General features: G+C 41.0%; 1 protein-coding gene and 1 long non-coding RNA gene across 5 annotated transcripts in view; both read left to right on the plus strand.

The window, feature by feature from the left end:
• The first annotated feature begins 1,015 nt into the window (after positions 1 to 1,015).
• EXPH5 (exophilin 5) overlaps positions 1,016 to 17,827 on the plus strand; it is an 88,754-nt gene continuing 71,942 nt past the window's right edge. For 3 of the 4 annotated variants that reach the window (XM_006217359.4, XM_031675527.2, XM_072954034.1), the window contains exon 1: positions 15,676 to 16,891. In XM_006217359.4, coding sequence (XP_006217421.1) covers positions 16,773 to 16,891 — 119 coding nt within the window. In that variant the 5' untranslated portion in view covers positions 15,676 to 16,772. Of the gene's footprint in view, positions 1,051 to 15,675; positions 16,892 to 17,827 lie in introns of those variants that run through there. The other variant, XM_072954035.1, reaches the window with a different exon arrangement.
• Positions 10,336 to 12,817, plus strand: LOC140691169 (uncharacterized). The gene is made up of 2 exons (XR_012066692.1): positions 10,336 to 10,430; positions 12,648 to 12,817. It is a non-coding gene; the product is annotated as an uncharacterized lncRNA (long non-coding RNA).

Genomic DNA, 17,827 nt, shown 5'->3' on the forward strand with positions numbered 1-17,827 from the left:
TTCTTAAATTTTACAATTTTTGAAACTAAACTCTGTATATGATTATCTTAATCGTCCTGTTACTTGTGTAAACATTTTGAAAGTGTTTTTCAATCCAGAAGTATAAAGGCTTTTAAAGCTGATTCTGTTAATAACACATACAAGAATTAATAGCCCAACTTCTTCAAAATCCTAGTTCAGAAATTCACACAATTTGTAAAAATTTTTAAAGTATCTTATTTTCTGAGTGCTGCTTGAAACAACAATTGAATAACTTCTCACCATGTTCCTAAGATGCTCATAAAAAATGAGGGACACAGTAATCACTTCACAGCATATACCTGTATCAAATCATTATGCACACCTTAAACCAATACAATATTACATGTCAATTTTTTTTTTGGTAAAAGTGGGGAAAAAATGAGGATGGAGTGATTGGTTGACTGGTGCTATTTCTCTGTCAACATCAGAGCTGCCAGCCCTGAAGGCTCACTACTGGTTCGGAATCTCTGAATATGTTCCTTTAAGGGTCGTTGCCCTGGGAGTCTCCAATGCATCTAATTGTCTAATAGGGAGAAATCGCTCCTTTGCCAAGGGAAGCGGGGGTGCTGAGGAACCTCATGCAGCATTAATATATCGATCGCCTAAGGAGTTAGAACTGTGTGATTTGCCTGAAATGCCAGAATACAACTTTCTTCAACAAAGACAAGATTTAAAAAATTGGTTCATGGTGAAAACTCTGGAAAATAATAGGACAGAGTCCCAGGGCTACAAAAATGACCCTCAGTTTGATCTGAAAGAAGGCAATTGGTAGACATGGGGGACCTCATTTAATGTAACTGTGGGTGGAAGCATGAAAGATTAGGGAAGGGGAGGGATTCTTCTCATGTATAAATAATAATAATAACAATAATAAATCACTTAGGAAAGTGCGTAATTGCTTGGCATTTAGGTAATTATGCATGCAAATTAGAAGAGCATATGTATATATGAGCAAACAAAACAAAGACAATTGTTAGCACATTCTAGAGCCACCATGACAGTCACACCACCAGTTCCAGCTGCTCAGATGTAAGTACCAGCAGTGACATGGTTTCCAATTGTTTGATGCTCTGCTAGTCATGTGTGGATGCGAGAATGTTTTATTTAGAGTGTATTTTGAATGAAGAAAAATTCTGATGGAGTCTTTTCCAGTGGACTTTATATTCTCCCACACTAAAACAGCATGACATTTAATAAATATAGCCCTAAGTAAGTTTTTAAAATAATTCTCATTCTCAATGTTAATATTAAGTGAGAGCTCTAGAATTCTTCTAACTTTGAAAGAATTGAAAGCTCTTCAAGCCTTCTAAGCAACAAGCAGATGAGAAAAGGAGCAAAGAGAAATGAGTCTCTCCCTCCCTTTTTCCAAAATCTTATGTTAGAAAGTGATATTTTCATAGTAATGTTTTGTACCTGTATCAGTCTGTTGTCTGGAACAGCTTCTGTTCACTCTCAGATTCATATTTCACAGTATTTCAGGAGAAGAGCCTCTATTTTTAGAGCTCCCAATCTCTCTTATTTCTCTTGAGCTTCAAAATGATGACTCTTAGATGGCCACAATGAAAAACCATCATTTCAGGTCTTTGAATTCTGTAAGGGTGAATGGAAATGTTCTCAATTGTTTACAGATTTTTAAAATCAATAAGTGACACGAGAAAATTGAACCTGGAACAGAATGTATGAGTTTAATAAAATAAAAATAATTAAGATACAGTTCCTGCTTCACTGGGTTAGCCATCTAGCGAGGGGAGAAATGTAATGTTAATGAAAAGTGCAGTGAAGAATTAGTTCTAGGTGCCATGGGAAAGGTCTGTTTGGGTAGACTGGGGCTTGAGGGAGGGTGTCATCTGTCAGGGATGACTCACACGGGGAGGGGTCAGGAAAGTCTTCACATGCAAAGTGAGGGGAGCTGAGTTTTTAGAATGAAACTCTTGTCTTTAAAAGGTTTACAATCAAGAAGTTGACAATCTCACTAGAGACTCCAAATTTAAAAATACATGAAAAAATAATGATCAATTTGGTATCAAATTAAAAGCTTTTGGAGAAGTAGGGCAGTAGCTTGGAGAAGGTCCAAAGGGAAGTATAAAGGAAGTAAAGCTGAGCCAAGCCTTAGGATGAGCAGGATGTAGGCAAGCACAGCGCAGGGGATGGGGGAGCACAAGGGCTGAGCAAAGGCAGGGACGCTGAGGAAAGCTACAGACGGGGCTGGGTTTGGAGGGAAAAGAGAGTCATATCAAGATGGGACTTTAGAAGTAGGCCGTCTGGGGATTGATGTAGAAGGTGGTGCGCTGACTCACGGATTACTGATGCTGGAAGTCATATGCTTAAAGCAATACTTCAGGAAAACAAGTCTAGTTTCCTTTTCGAAAAAGGGACTCGGAAGAGCTTAGAGTCTGCTGCAATCCTCCAAGAGGGAGGAGTTGTGAGAAGGGGCAGCAGGAAAGAGCTGGATGGGAAGGGACAGTGTCAGTCACTGTGATGATGAATTATTACATTTGTATTTCATGCTTTTCAGAAGGATGCATCATCATATATGTCATATAAGTAGGTCAAGCAGCTTTATCTCTTCTGATCCATCAGAGAGGCTGAGTGGCTTTTCAAAGGACACAGAGTTAGCAGTTAAGTGGAGCCTGTCTCAGAATCCAGGTTCTCTCACTCCAAATCACTCTAATACAGGATTTGTCAACCTCAGCACCACTGACATTTGGGACCAAGTAATTCTTTGTTGTGGGGAGTTGTAGGGCTTCAGCAGCATCTCTGACCCTACAGTAGATGCCAGTAATACTCACTGTCCCCCAGTGGTGACAGTGAAAAATGTCTCCAGACTTAGTCAAATGTCCCTGGGGACAGCAGAATGGTTGAGAACCACTGCTCTGACAGAGCACACAGTTTAATTTTTGTAACATCTCCTCCTATGCACCAACTAGGCAGACACATGTCATTGCTTCCTCTTGTAAACCTCAGGCTAGTGATACTCAGACACTGAGTCTTTGCAGGATGAAAAGAACGGAAACATCAGGGTCACTGTTTTTGTGATCAATTCATTTTGGAAAAGATGGCTAAAATTTATCTTCAGTGAAAGTTTCTCGCCCTTGCAGCACCCTTTCAAGGTGTCTCACCATGGCACCCCAGTTTCATCCGGAACTTTGGGAATGATCAACGTGATGCTGTAGTCCTAGACCTTTTTTCTGTTGCCGAGAGCCCATTCTGGGCCCTGTGATCTTGCTCTTGGGAAGTGTCCTTCTTGTCCACTGACCTCTTCTTAACTTCCAGTCTCTTCCAAGTCAGTCCCACTCAACTCAGCTTCATGCAACAGCCTTATTTACTATAGGACCTCTGAAACCCTTATTAACGTCACCAAAATTTCCTAGGCAGTTGCAGACTATGAGAGCTCCTTTCCCTTTAACCAAAAACTGATTTTGTCCTCACTACCCAAATTTCCCCCTTGACCAGAAGTGGTGGCCCCTTCTTATGCTGACCTGGCCCCTTTGACCTTGGAGTCCCAGGACGCTTAGGTATTGGCACTCAACTCAGCCTCCACATCCACTTCTAGACCACTTTTCTGGCTTCCTCTCTTCAGTACCCACTTCTTTAAAAGTCCTCTTCTGGACATTCATGTTGCCTTCCCTTTTCATTGTCTATAAACCCATGACACTTGCTTATAGAAAAGGGCCTGGGTCAGACCTCAGTAGAAAAATCTCTCTGAATTCTAATTCTAATAATAATGTACATAAAGTAAATACAGAAAATACCAAAAAGCAGGTAGAATGAGGGAAAGATGAATTGAAATGAAAATAGTTTCTCTTTTTTTGTTTTTTGTCTCCATTTTTCTTTCTTTTCTTTTTTCTTTTTTTTAATTGAAGTACAGTCAGTTACAATGCATCAATTTCTGGTGTACAGCACAGTGTCCCAGTCATGCATATACATACACATATTCGTTTCTATATTCTTTTTCATTAAAGGTTATTGCAAAATATTGAATATAGTTCCCTGTGCTATACAGAAGAAACTTTTTTTAAATATATTTTTATATATCATGAATGACATTTGCAATCTCAAACTCCCAAATTTATCCCGCCCCATCCCCTTCCCTCCATAACCATAAGATTATTTACTATGTGTGTGAGTCTGTTCGTTTTGTAGGTGAGTTAATTAGTGTCCCCTTTTTTCTTTTTTTTTAGATTCCACATATGAGTGATATCATGTGGTGTTTTTCTTTCTCTTTCTTGCTTGCTTCACTTAGAATGACAATCTCCAGGTCCATCCATGTTGCTGCAAATGGCATTATTTTATTCTTTTTTATGGCTGAGTAGTATTCCATTGTATAAATGTACCACAGCTTCTTTATCCAGTCATCTGTTGATGGACATTGAGATTGTTTCCATGTCTTGGCGATTGTAAATAGTGCTGCTGTGAACATTGGGGTGCATGTATCTTTTTGAATTAGAGTTCCCTGTGGATATATGCCCAGGAGTGGGATTGCTGGATCATATGGTAAGTCTATTTTTAGTTTTTTCAGAAATCTCTGTTCTGTTTTCCACAATGGCTGCACCAAACTACATTCCTACCAACCATGTAGGAGGATTCCCTTTTCTCGACACCCTCTCCAGCATTTATCTTTCATGGACTTTTGAACGATGCTCATTCTGACTGGTGTGAGGCGATACCTTATTGTAGTTTTGATTTGCATTTCTCTGATAATTAGTGATATTGAGCATTTTTTCATGTGCCTAACGGACATTTGTATGTCTTCCTAGGAGAATTGCTTGTTTAGGTCTTCTGCCCATTTTTGGATTGGGTTGTTTGGTTGTTATTAAGTTGTGTGAGCTCTTTATATATTCTGGAAATTAAGCCTTTGTCACTCACATAAAATTTGCAAATATTTTCTCCCATTCCATAGGTTGTCATTTTGTTTTGCCATGGTTTCCTTTGCTGTGCAAAAGCTTATGGTTTTAATTAGGTCCCATTTGTTTATTTTGCTCTTATTTCTATCGCCTGGGTAGACTGGCCTAGGAGAACATTGTTAAGATTTATATCAGAGAATATTTTGCCCATGTTTTCTTCTAGGAGGTTTATCATGTCTTGTCTTAAGCCATTTTAAGTTTATTTTTGTGTATGGTGTAAGGGAGTGTTCTAACTTCATTGATTTATATGCTGCTTTCCAGTTTTCCCTGCACCGCTTGTTGAAGAGACTGTCTTTTCTCCATGGTGTATTCTTGCCTCCTTTGTCAAAGATTAATTGACCATAGGCCTATGGATTTATTTCTGGGCTCTCTGTTCTGTTCCATTGGTCCTTATGTCTGCTTTTATGCCAATACCATGTTGTTTGGATTACTGCTGCTTTTTAGTATTGTCTGAAGTCTGGGAGGGTTATTCCTCTAGCTTCATTCTTTTTCTTCAATATTGTTATGGCAATTCTGGGTCTTTTGTGGTTCCATATAAATTTTAAGATTCTTTGTTCTAGTTCTGTGAAAAAGGCCCTGGGTAATTTGGTAGAGATCACATTAAATCTGTAGATTGTCTTGAGCAGTATGATCATTTTAACAATATCCACTTTTCCAACCCAACAGCATGGGATATCTTTCCATTTATTTAAGTCATCTTTAATTTCCTTAATCAATGTTTTGTAGTTTTCCACGTATAATCTTTCACCTCCTTGGTCAGATATATTCCTAAGTATTTTATTGTTTTGGATGCAATTTTAAAAGGGATTGTTTCTTTACTTTCTTTTCCTGCCAATTCATTGTTATTGTAAAGAAATGCCACTGATTTTTGTATGTTAATTTGTATCCTGTTACCTTGTCGAATTCTTTTGTCAGCTCTAGAATTTTTTGTGTGGAGCTTTTAGGATTTTCTATAAAGAGTATCATGTCATCAGCATATAGTGACAATTTTACCTCTTCTTTTCCAATTTGGATCCCTTTTACTTCTTTTTGTTGCCTGATTGCTGTGGCTAGGACTTCCAAGACTGTGTTGAATAGAAGTGGTGAGAGTGGGCAGCCTTGTCTTGTTCCAGATTTTAGTGGGAAGGCTTTCAGCTTTTCACTATTGAGTATTAGGCTGGCTGTGGGTTTGTCATAAACAGCTTTTATTATATTGAAATATGTTCACTGTATACTCACTTTGGTAAGAGTTTTTATCATAAATGGGTGTTGAATATTATTCGATGCTTTTTCTGCATCTATTGAGATGATCATGTGATTTATGTCTTTTGTTGATGTGATGTATGTATCACATTGATTTATTTGCATATGTTGAACCATCCTTTTGTCCCTGGGATGAATCTAACTTGATCATGGTATATGATCCTTTTTATGTGCTGTTGGATTCTGTTTGCTAATATTTTGTTGAGGATTTTTGCATCTATGTTCATCAGTGATACTGGCCTCTAATTTTCTATTTTGGTAGTGTCTTTGGCTGGTTTTAGTAGCCGGGTGATGGTGGCTTCATAGAATGAGTTTGAGAGTACTCCCTCCTTTTCTACCTTTTAGAAGAGTTTTAGGACCAGTATGAGTTCTTTGTATATTTGGTAGAATTCCCCAGTGAAGCTATCTGGTCCTGGACTTTTGTTTGTAGGGAGGTTTTTTATTACCAATTCTATTTCAACCCCACCTCCTCCTGGGAGCCACCCACCAGCAAATATGGTGGATATGGCCGAGCCCCACTTCTCTTCTCCTGAGGACACACCAGCGATGGTGCCACAGGTCTACAGAGACAGAGGCTACGGTGCAGCCGTGTTGCGCCTCTCCCTACGATGCACACCAGCAATGTCGCTTGCTTTCTTTCTTTCCTGTTTTTATGGGGGACCCAGGCTATTCTGTTTTGTATACACTCCCAGCCACAGCCCATGGCACACTCCAGCCCCCTGAGGCTACCTCTGCACAGTCGACCCCAGCCCTCCTCCCATTTCTGGGAGTCCCAGCCCACCCCACCCCCAGCTTGCACCCAGGGTTGGGGATCGCAGTGACCCCTTGGGCAAGTTTCTCTTAGTTCTGTTGGCCAAGGGCTGCTGTGCACTCCTCCAAGCCTCGGGGGATCCCCCTCCATCCCAGCTGACCTCTCCTTTGGTGAGGGAGTCTCCCAACATAACAGCACTATGACTCCTTTGTCACTCTCTCCTCATAGGACAGGTCCCGCACTAAGTTCCTTTTACTTCTTCTTTTTTTCCCTCCTACCAGATTTCTGAGGAATTTTGTCTTCTGAAGAAGGCAATGTTCTGTCAAAGTTCAGCAGGTGTTCTGAGTGAATGGGTGGGTCCATGGCTGTCTCTCTTGGTGTATTTGTGGGAGAGGGTGAGTTAAGAGCATCCTTCTACTCCACCATCTTGGCTGCTCCCAGGTTCTCTTTAATCAGCAAAAATATTCATCCTTTCTCTCAATTAAATGCAGCAAAAATAACTGCCTACCTCCAAAAATTAGTCTAAAATAGATCAATTACCATCAGAACTTCTTCTTTTCTGTCTAGACCATTAGGTACATATCAAAATGCATATTTACTTATGGCTAATAACCATGTTATGTTTCCCTAATATCATTCCAGAATCCCAGCCATCTTTCCCCTTAAATCTCTCAAACTGGCAATCACTCCTTCTAGAAACAGGCTTTCTTTCCTCCACGTCAATCCCTAAGGAAGTGTTGCTCCTTATGGTTATCAGGTCTTACTAGGAACGGCTCCCTCTACCCTCAAGTGGAGATTATATTTGTTCCAACATTCAAAGTCATATGGAGCAAACAGGCTATAAGTCAGAATGGAGCAGCTGTGCCCTGTGTTTACAATGCCTTTGACTTAATGCTGTCTTGTTGGACTAAACTTAAGCTTCACATTTTGAGAAAATTGAGTTTATAACGACATTATGTTTGATATACTGAGTTTACATTTGGATGAGTTCCTAGACGACTGAGGTGAAAAGGGAGAGGTTTACAATTTTATCAACATGGACAATTGAAAAAATTTTTTATTCAACTGAAATTCACAGAACATGAAATTAACCATTTTAAAGTGAACAGTTCAGTGGCGATTAGTACAAACTGTGTTGTACAAATACCACCTTTGTTTAGTTCCAAAACATTTTCAGCACCACAAAGGAAGCCATACCCATTGAAATATGATTTTTAAACCAATCTGGGAAATTATATATGGTTTGCACAGTATTTTCAGTAGGCATTAGGATCTATTTTCTTCCTTTAAAAAAATTTTTTTTCTTGTTTTTCTTTGGGGGGAGTAATTAGGTTTATTTATTTATTTGTTTATTAATTAATTTATTTATTTTAATGGCGGTACTGGGGATTGAACCCAAGACCTGGTGAGTGGTAAGCACCGTCTCTACCACTGAGCTATACCCTCCCCCCGGCTTCCTATCAGTACCTTGTGACACACTTTGTAATACAGGACAGCTTTAGTGAAGTGGGAGTCTAAGTACAACAGAGAGTAACAGAAGAAACCCATCTAGCCTCGGTAACCTGCCCCTCTGGAAAACTGCTGGGTAACATAGATTTATATAGAATGCACTCTTCAAAAAGAGAGCTGTAAGATGTTGGGGCAAATAATTGCTCAAAATGACCAACTGGGAATTTGGAGAAAATTAAACTAAAAAGAGAAACTAGAATTAAGATGTAAAGAGCAGTGCCTGGCACATGGCAGGTGCTCGATAAATATTTATTGAACGAATGTGTGAACAAAGATAACCTTAAATGAATTAATGAATCAACCCAGAATGAATGGGTAGACGCATGTGTTGGAAATGAGTACCGGATGTAAAGAGTAGTGTTTCAAGTGGGCAATGTGATAAGCTGTGAGGAGAAGCACACTGAATGATTAACTGTGTCATTGCAGTTGGACCAGCCTTAAAAACAAATAGAAAAGAGATATAAAGACCCCATCATTTTGTGTTCAAATATTTACACTTCAGGAAAAAAGATAAACATTTCCATAGCTTTTGCTGTCATCATAAAGATTTAAAAGTATGAGGACCCTTTATATCCAGAGAAAACAGCTTTGAAGAAAAAATATTGATTGAATTTCAGTACTTAAGATTTTAAAAAAAGAGGGCCCAGAAGCAGAAGGACATCTATTATTATATAAATTGTTGTTTATAAGCTTGGATTGCTCTTCATGTGGTCATAAGTTTACACGATCATTTCTTAGTCAGTCTTGGGGATACTACTCCTAGTTTATATTTCTTTATATGTCAAGTCATTTTCTCTCCTATGACTATTAGTTGAAGTATGCTGTTAATTTTTAAAAATAGTCTCTCAGGTAAACCCCTTGTGTAGAAAAACATCTAATACATACCATCATGTGATTGTTAGTATTATAACACAGACTTAATTAAAGCACTGGCACGTTTTCATCTACACAACAATTAGTTTAATAGGATCTAGCAAGACCTGGAAGTTACTCTATTCCAAGATAGCACTCATTTCAGCTCAATTATATTCAAGTTAGACAGTCTAACTCAGGGATGATAACGTATGTGGCATATTTTCATCTTCTGCAGGAATATTCTATTAACTGCAGGAAGCCCCTCTGTTGCAGACAATTCTTTCCCACCCACAGGCTCAGCTAGAGGATTTAGCACGCTTCTCAATGCGCATCAGCAATTTTCTGTGTTCTTTCAACTGCTCATATCTAGAAGCTTATGTATCATTATACCGTTTGAAGACACTTGATAGCATTGTACTGTCATCCAACATGTTACTTGACAATTGTCTTAGCCTGTTCAGGCTGCTATGACAAAACACCATAGGCTGGGGACTTTGAAACAACAGAAATTTAGTTCTCGTTGTGCTGGAGTCTGGAAAGTCCAAGATCAAAGTGTCAGCAGACTCAGTGTCTGGTGAGGACCACGTCTTAGTTCATGGACTGCCATCTTCTCTCTGACCCTACAAGGTGGAAAAGTCTAGGGAGCTCTGCAGGGGCCCTTTCCCTGAGCACTAATTCCATTCATGAGGGCTTCACCCTCAGGACTTTATCACCCCGCAAAGGTCCCACCTCCTAATACCATCACATTGGGGCATAGTTTTCAACATATAAATTTTGAGGGGACACAAACTTTAAATTTTTAGCCACAATAACCCTCCAACCATATAAAACAACAAATATAATCAGGGGAAGCAATCAGGGTGCCACAGCAAAGTGACGGCTTGAATCCTGAAGTTTGTGTGGTTTAAGGACTATTTGAGGCACATCCCATGAATTAGAGCAAGTGATGAGTAAAGGCAGAGAAGGACCAAAAGTACTTTAAATATATCCAGATTAAGTTATGGGGGTTAATTGGGGAGGGCTTAATTATTTTGATTTGCTTAAAGTCTTCCAACTAGATGCAAGCTTGGTCCTGGTAATGAATTTAGAAACAAGAAATGAAATTACCAAATTCTACTTTACGGAAATTTGCCTGCTTAAATCACAGTGTAAGTATTGAAGGACCAAGGTCTTGGTTCTATTCTAGTGATTCTAAACAGATAACAATTTTATCTAGTTTACAACCCAGGTTCTTGAATCAAAAAAAAAAAAAAAGAAGAAGAAGAAATCCAAGTATATTAATAAACTTTCTTTAAAATGTACAGAGGGTGTGTATATACATTTATCTAAATCCATCAAATTGTACATCAAAAATATGTGCAGTTTACTGTACAGGAAACATACCACAATAAAGATGTTAAAAAATTGTATAGAGAAAGACACCTTCCTGTTTAGTCTGAGCCACCATTGGATTTGATGTCAGTCTGTATTAATTAACCATAATGGTTCAGTTAATTACAGGTTGCAAAGAGGCTGTTGTGCACCAGCGGATGGGAGAGGAAGATGCAGTTCTCAGTCTTGCTTGTTTCAGGCTGAGTGGGTATTTCTCCCCAGCTTGGAAGGAGCTGAGCTCAGTTTTCTGTATCAGGGTTCTCCTTCACTCTTTCCGTCCCACTTTCCCCACCTTTCCAGGCAATAAAGCAGGGCAGGCATAGAAGAGTCTTCTCTTTTCTTCTCACTTCCCTCATACTTTCCAAGTTACCCAGGTAGCAATCTCCTGGACTCAAAGAGTAAAATCAAGTTTGATAGATTAGTACCATGGAAGCAAACAAATATAAGCCTCCGATTTTAAAGAAGTGAATCTAAGTAGTCATGTAATATATTACTACCTTTGATTTGCTGGCACTTTTCTTAGGAGTTTTTTTCCCTATGTTTATAGTCACAGGGGAAATTGTCCTGTGTTTTTCGGTTTGTGTGTTTGTTTACTGACCCAGTTCTTTCAGGTGTTGCTCTCAGGATCACAATAGGTCCATATAACGCCCTGGGAAATGTTTTACCTCTTTTTTGAGTTTTGGAGCAGAGTGCTGGGTGTTGGTACGAATCTCAGAGTCCACCACGTCCCTCCTTCATCTTTCAGGTGGAGTGGGAACACTGAAAGCCCTTCCGTGAAGATGTGAGATGAAGCATAGAGTTTAGGGCTAGGATGAATAGTAAGTCTGTGTATTGTTTAGTTCCTTGATTTGGCAGGTGTTGGGGGCTTTGTCTGCTAGATTTTGAAATACAGAGCCCACATGTACTGAATTCTGACACAAAAGAACAGGAAGTTTTGTTCCCCTTGCCTTATACGATACTTTAGGTTTCAGAATCATACTTCTGCTGTCTGTCACAGCAGGGCTCAGTGACAATCCAGAAGTCTTTATGAATCTTGCATGATGCTTCTGTTACTCAAAGGGCCATGATACCTCATTATCCTAGGGAGGGCTAATGCAGCCATATGAAGGGATATTATAGAAAATTACTTAATATAATGCCATATATTAGATATAAATGGAATGGGGACATATAAGGATATAAATTAAAATATTTAAAAATACAAGTAGTTATAGTCAGATGATAGATTATTAATACTTCTTTTCTATTTTCAATATATTTTTACACAATGAACATTATTGCGGGGAACTACCATCCCCTCACTTTTCTGTGGGGGAACATCCATGACTGAAGGAACTTCCCATCCTCTCCACCTGATCCTTGCTTATTCCTTCTCAGGGTAGACGGAGGAGGAAGTCATCTGATAAGAGGATGGTAAGGGTATGGAATTCCTCGATCCATGCCTTTTGACTGGATCGGACTGATCTATTAAAAAGCTTGAAGCACTTGATGGGCATTCTCCCTACCAGCTTCCTAGCACCAATTACATCTGCTCCCCAGATCCAGGTCTCCCTGTGGTGCTCTGCCCTAAGGACTGGATGGACTTGAAAGGGGCGGGACTAGTGAGCCCACATGGCTGCAGAACTAAGCCACATTCTTCCATTTGCTTACCAGGAATAAAGCTGAGATTTTGATCTCCATCTGGTTTTTTCCTATGTTTTCTTTTTTCGATTTTCCCCAAGCCCCGATAAATAGGTAGTACTTTTGTAGCCAGAGAAAATGTCACTTTTAAAATAGTCGCCTGCTCTGTGCATGAACATTATTACTGGGTGCCATTTATTGAGCATCGACCTTGTTAACAGCTTTACATACATCCCAGTGAATTTTTAAATAATCGTACACGATTGGTTCTATTATTATCATTTTTATTTCTATAAACATAAAAGAAAAACAAACAAAAAACTAACATTCAGAGAGTTTAAGCTGCTGTTCTAATCTTTGCTCCATAATTGCAGATTCAGGACGAACCATAAAGGGAGTTTCCTACCTAGATGGGCCAAGCTATTCACTGCACAACTAGAAAAGTGAAAACTGAAATAAACAACTGTGTGAACTCCCTGCGCAAACTCCCTTCTCAGAATTTTCCATCTCTTGTTTACTAATAAAGGCCTGTTACTGCATCTTACATTTAAGCCAACTCGTATTTGCTTGTTTAACTGAAAACTCTCACCCAAACCCACCCATAGCCTGCTGTTGGAAGACGAGATACCTCTGTGTAAAACCCAACCCCACAGTCTACAGAGATGATTTGCAATGGCTTACTGGGGGCATAAGTGACTTTAGGTGATAAAAATTCAGACATTCAAGCAAGTATTGTGATCAGCATTTCTCTTGGCTGGATGAACTGTCAAAGAAGGAAAAAAAAAAACCTAAGCTTTCCTCTGGGGATTTGGAAACAGACTGGAGAAAACAGGAGACTATGGGAGATTTTGAAAGATGGTAGCTGTCCATCTAGCTGTTACTATTAAAAATCAAACTGATGAGCGTCTCTAGCCAGGAGGCTGGGCAGGAGGTTGCCAGGTTTACCAGATACCAAGAATGAAACTGGCTGCTTGTAGCTGGCTGAATGAGATCATAAAACAACCCTTTGAGATTTATTTTTACTTTAAAAGCACTAAGTTTAGAGCCCCATAGAAACTGCCTGTATGGTTTCCAGGGCAACCCCAATGCCCTGTAACTTTCTCAGTATAAAACCTCAGTATAGAAATTTCTCAGTCACATGCCCGTTGTGCAGCAGCCCAGGGCTGAAGCATGCCTGGGAGCTGAGGTCCATCCAAGGTGGTCATTCAAGGTTCTGAACACAGCCTCTACTCTGTAACAGAACCCTTCGCTCTGGCCATCTTATGCAGTCTCAGTATTTTGACAATCATCTTTAAGTAGATGACTTCCAAATATACTCCTCCGTCCCTGTTTCAAGATTTTCAAGTCCCACATTTTCCACTTTTGCTGAATATCTCCATGTGGATAAACTGCAGGTGCCTCCAACTCTTTATGTCTAAAACTGAGCTCCTGATCTTTTCATAAGCCAGATGCTTCTCCTATTATCAAAGAGACCATTTCTCCTTTCAGACACTTCTCTTGAAACCTTGCATCATCTTTGTGCCTCTTTCTTTCCTAGCCCTCATATCATGCAGTGAGTTACCCAGTCAAGCCAATATCTCTGGACTCAAACCCTCTTTTCTATTCCCACTCCCCCTGGTTCAGTTCAGGTCCTCCTTCCCCTTTGTCCTGCATCGGTATTCCAACACAGTGATGTCCTTGCCCCCATCCTCGCCCTTCTCTTCCTTATCTGCTGCTGCCAGAATCGTCACCTTAATGTTCAGCTCCAGCTTTACTGCTGTCATTTTTAAGATCTGTATTGACCCCTCACTGCTTACACAGGGGAGTCCTGATTCTTCATTTATAGCCAGGGCTCAGCCTTATTCACTCTTTACATGTCTTGTGCACTACCCCAGTGTTTTTCAATCTTTTTTATTATTGTCCCTGCAAGGGGCCTTTTAAAGTATTTTTTTGTTTCCTTAATCATCCATCTCATGAAAATCTAATGCTGCGAATATGCTGCATATCTGTTTATGTACTGTGTGTATGTCTGAATTTCATTTAAGAAGTAAGATGCTTTTACCCGCCAAGAACCAATGTTTCCTCCACTAGAGGCAATATTACCCCTATTTGGAATGCATACTCTAGCCTAAACACATCATTTACCAATCCCTGAAGATCCCCTGTATTTTCTAGCATCCATTTTACTCACTTGGCCATTAGTCAGAGGAGTTGAGGGATTATGAGAAGATTTCTAGAGTGTACTTCTGCTGTTCAATGCACTGTTTCCCTGGCCTAGAATAGACTCCCACATCTCTTCTCGCTACCCTCCATTTCTTCCTGTTGAAATCTGACCCCTCATGTTGCAACACAAATACCATTTCCTTCCCCTGAACCACTCAGCTGGAACTAACGTCTTCCTTCTGTGCTCTAGAACTTTTTTCACACTTTGATTATGTTATTCTATAGTCATTTTTCTATTTGTGTTATCTCCTCCACTGTATGATAAACTTCCTAAAGACAAGGACTTTCTTTTTCAGTGCTTTCATATAGGAGGCATTATCATACGTTAGTTGAAACCAATTCACTGATACACCAGGAACAAGATAAGAGCCTCCCAGTGCCGACATTAAAAAGTTCCATATGTAACGCCATTTGCAGCAACGTGGATGGCCTTGAAGTATGTCATTCTAAGTGAAGTGAGCCGGAAAGAGAAAGAAAAATACCGCATGGTAGCACTCATATGTGGAATCTAAAAAAAAAAAAAAAAAAAGACAAATGAACTTATACATAAAAGAGAAACAGACTCACAGACATAGAATACAGACTTGTGGTTGCCAGTGCGGGGAGGCAGGAGGGAAGGGTTAAACTGGGAGCTGGAGATTTGCAGATACTGACTGGTACATATAAAATAGATAAACAAGTTTATCCTGTATACCACAGGGAAATACATTCAATATCTTGTAGTAGCTCATGGTGAAAAAGAACATGAAAATGAATATATGTATGTTCCTGTATGACTGAAGCGTTGTGCTGTACACCAGAAATTGACACAACATTGTGAACTGACTATACTTCAATTTAAAAAAAAGTTCCATATGTATGCTGAATAAATGAACACACTAAAAAATAGGAAAAAATGAACATCATATATACGAGACACTCCCAAACCATCATTAATGCAGAGATTACTTATAAAGAAGTTCTGTGTGTTGTACAACATTGTTGAACTGAATTGGTTCTTGCTTCATAGAAATAACAAACAGACACCTACGGAAAGTTATTTGAATGGCTACCTGCCTAGACGTGTCTTAAATAACTGTGATCAAGATGAATAGTGAATCCAGAGGCCAAAACATAAGTTGCCATTTTTGACACATGTTTTTGTTACAGATGCAAAATCTTTATTGGGCTTATTTGCCATTAAAAGCGATGATACCCGTGGACGTACGTTTTAGATGTTAGTAACCATCACCACTACATAAGAAGTGACCAAATTGAGGCTATGGGGCAAGAAAGTTGATCTGACAAAGTTATTTTTGCATGTGGAATGAAGCCAAAAGAAACAAAATGTTTTCTGAAAAAGTCTTGATAACTTTTTAAATGTATATATATATATATATGTGAATGTATTTAGAAGTTCCCATCACATCTTGGAATAACACTTTCTAGGAAAACTGTTTCCGTGGTTTCATAGGATTACATTTTGCTTGAGTCACAGGATTAAGTGTTTTAAAGTGGCACTTTTATTACTTCTCTTTATTAAGATTAGCAAATCTTACGGAAAACTACAAACAGTTTTCCATCCTTTGGGCATCTCTTCTCTTAAAACACCATAAACGGTTTTGTGTTTGTTTCATTTTCCTCAAGTCTGAGCTTGATTTTGTGGGACAGTGAGTTGGGGGCACCTGAGGGATGGGAGACTCAGCAAAGAATTCATTTCCAAGGATACGGTAAATTCAGCCTTGGGGTGGATCTGCCCGCAGCCAGCTGTATCATGACTTCAGCTCTTCCAGGTCTTCTAAGCATAATTCTATTTCCTATAGGCTCTTTATTGAAAAGGAGGATTCGTCGTGAGACTCTCCTTTTCACTCCTTCTACTAGTCAGACTCAAGTTTTGAGAGCAAACAGCAACAGCCAAAACAAATACGCTGGAACCAACACTTAAGCCTTGGCCTCACTTGGGGCCAGAATGACGTAAGGTTGTTGGTTTAACAAGTCCGATGGGGGTGGGGGAGGGGAGAGAGGGAGGGTCGTGGAAGGGCCCGCCCCTTGGAATGGGATTGGTTCCCTTTTTCCCTTCAGCGATTCATTTTGCTTCTCGGTTGGATAGGTTGAGAGAAGTATGTCATTAAGGTGTTGTCAAAATCAGCCCGGTAGGTGTGGGCCGTTCCCTAGGTTTGTGGTTTTAGATTTTCAAAGGGGCGGACTTATCATTGGTTAATGGATCAAGGTCCCGAAACTGGGCTTCGACAGCTTGAAAAATGTCACTGTAACAGGAGGCGCCAAGGAGCTTAAGTGTAACTCACACAGTAGAGAAAATGACGAAAATCCCTCAGGGGTTTGATTTCAGTTTCTTAACTGATGAAGAAGCCAGGAAGATCCTTCAGGTGCTGGAAAGAAATGAGGAGCTCCAGAGGGCAGAGAAGGACAGGATCAGGTACAGAGCTGACGCCTTTCCCCCTGGGTCGGGTCCGCAGAGGCGGGCGTCCGCGGCGCCCCCGGAGCAGGGAGCGCGCGGAGGGAGGCGCAGAGCTTTCCCGCGGCACCTGCGCGGGGCTCGGGGACGCGCGGCATCCGGCCGGAGCGCGCAGCCCGGCAAGGGGGACTCTTCAGTGAGTCTGGCTCTTAAGGACTTCGGGAGGCCTGGCTGGGCTTCCTTCCAGCCACCGCGTTCCAGGCCGGCTTGCCCGCGAGCTCTGGTCGCGCTGTGTGGGGCGCGCCCCTGCCACTGCCGCGGGGGCGCGTTCCTCGGCAAGTTTCTCTCCAGTGGGTCCTGCGGCCGCTGCCCCAGCCCCGGCCGGGACACGTGGGCGGCGATCGGCCGCAGGGGGTCCAGGCTGGGTGGCGGCGCGCTCAGGTGGCTCCCCAGACGTCGCGCGCTTGGGCCAGGCGGGCGGGTGAAATGGGGCAGGGAGCGCAGTCCTGGCCCGCGCGCACCCACGTGCTCAGAGGCCTCCGGCCGGTCCACCCTCGCCCAGTGCACTCCCTCTCTGCCCCAGAGACACCTCTCCACCCCACGCCTGCTGTCAGTGAGGCCCGGGAGAGCTGGCACCTCACTGGCGGTTTAGTGTTTCCCACTGCAAGGGCTGGAGCTCGAGGAACTTGCAAATTGTGTGGAGTGAACCTGGCTGGGACTGGAACGCGTCGGGTGGTTAGAATGTCTGGGTCCCTTTGCGTGTGGTGCTGTGGGTTAGAAGTGGCGGCGGAATTTCGCCTTTGACCTTTCTCCGTAGTATTATAGGTGAGGGATCATTACCAGAGAATGAAATCAAGATAATTGCCTGACATGTCAATTAACCAGTTTTTCTGCTGGGGAAGTTTGGGATAAGTGCTGGAATGAATTAAAGACTTTCTCACCAGTCCTGGAATAAAC

This window comes from Vicugna pacos, chromosome 33 (genome assembly GCF_048564905.1).
Source record: "Vicugna pacos chromosome 33, VicPac4, whole genome shotgun sequence".
In the NCBI taxonomy this organism is placed as follows: Eukaryota; Metazoa; Chordata; class Mammalia; order Artiodactyla; family Camelidae; genus Vicugna; species Vicugna pacos.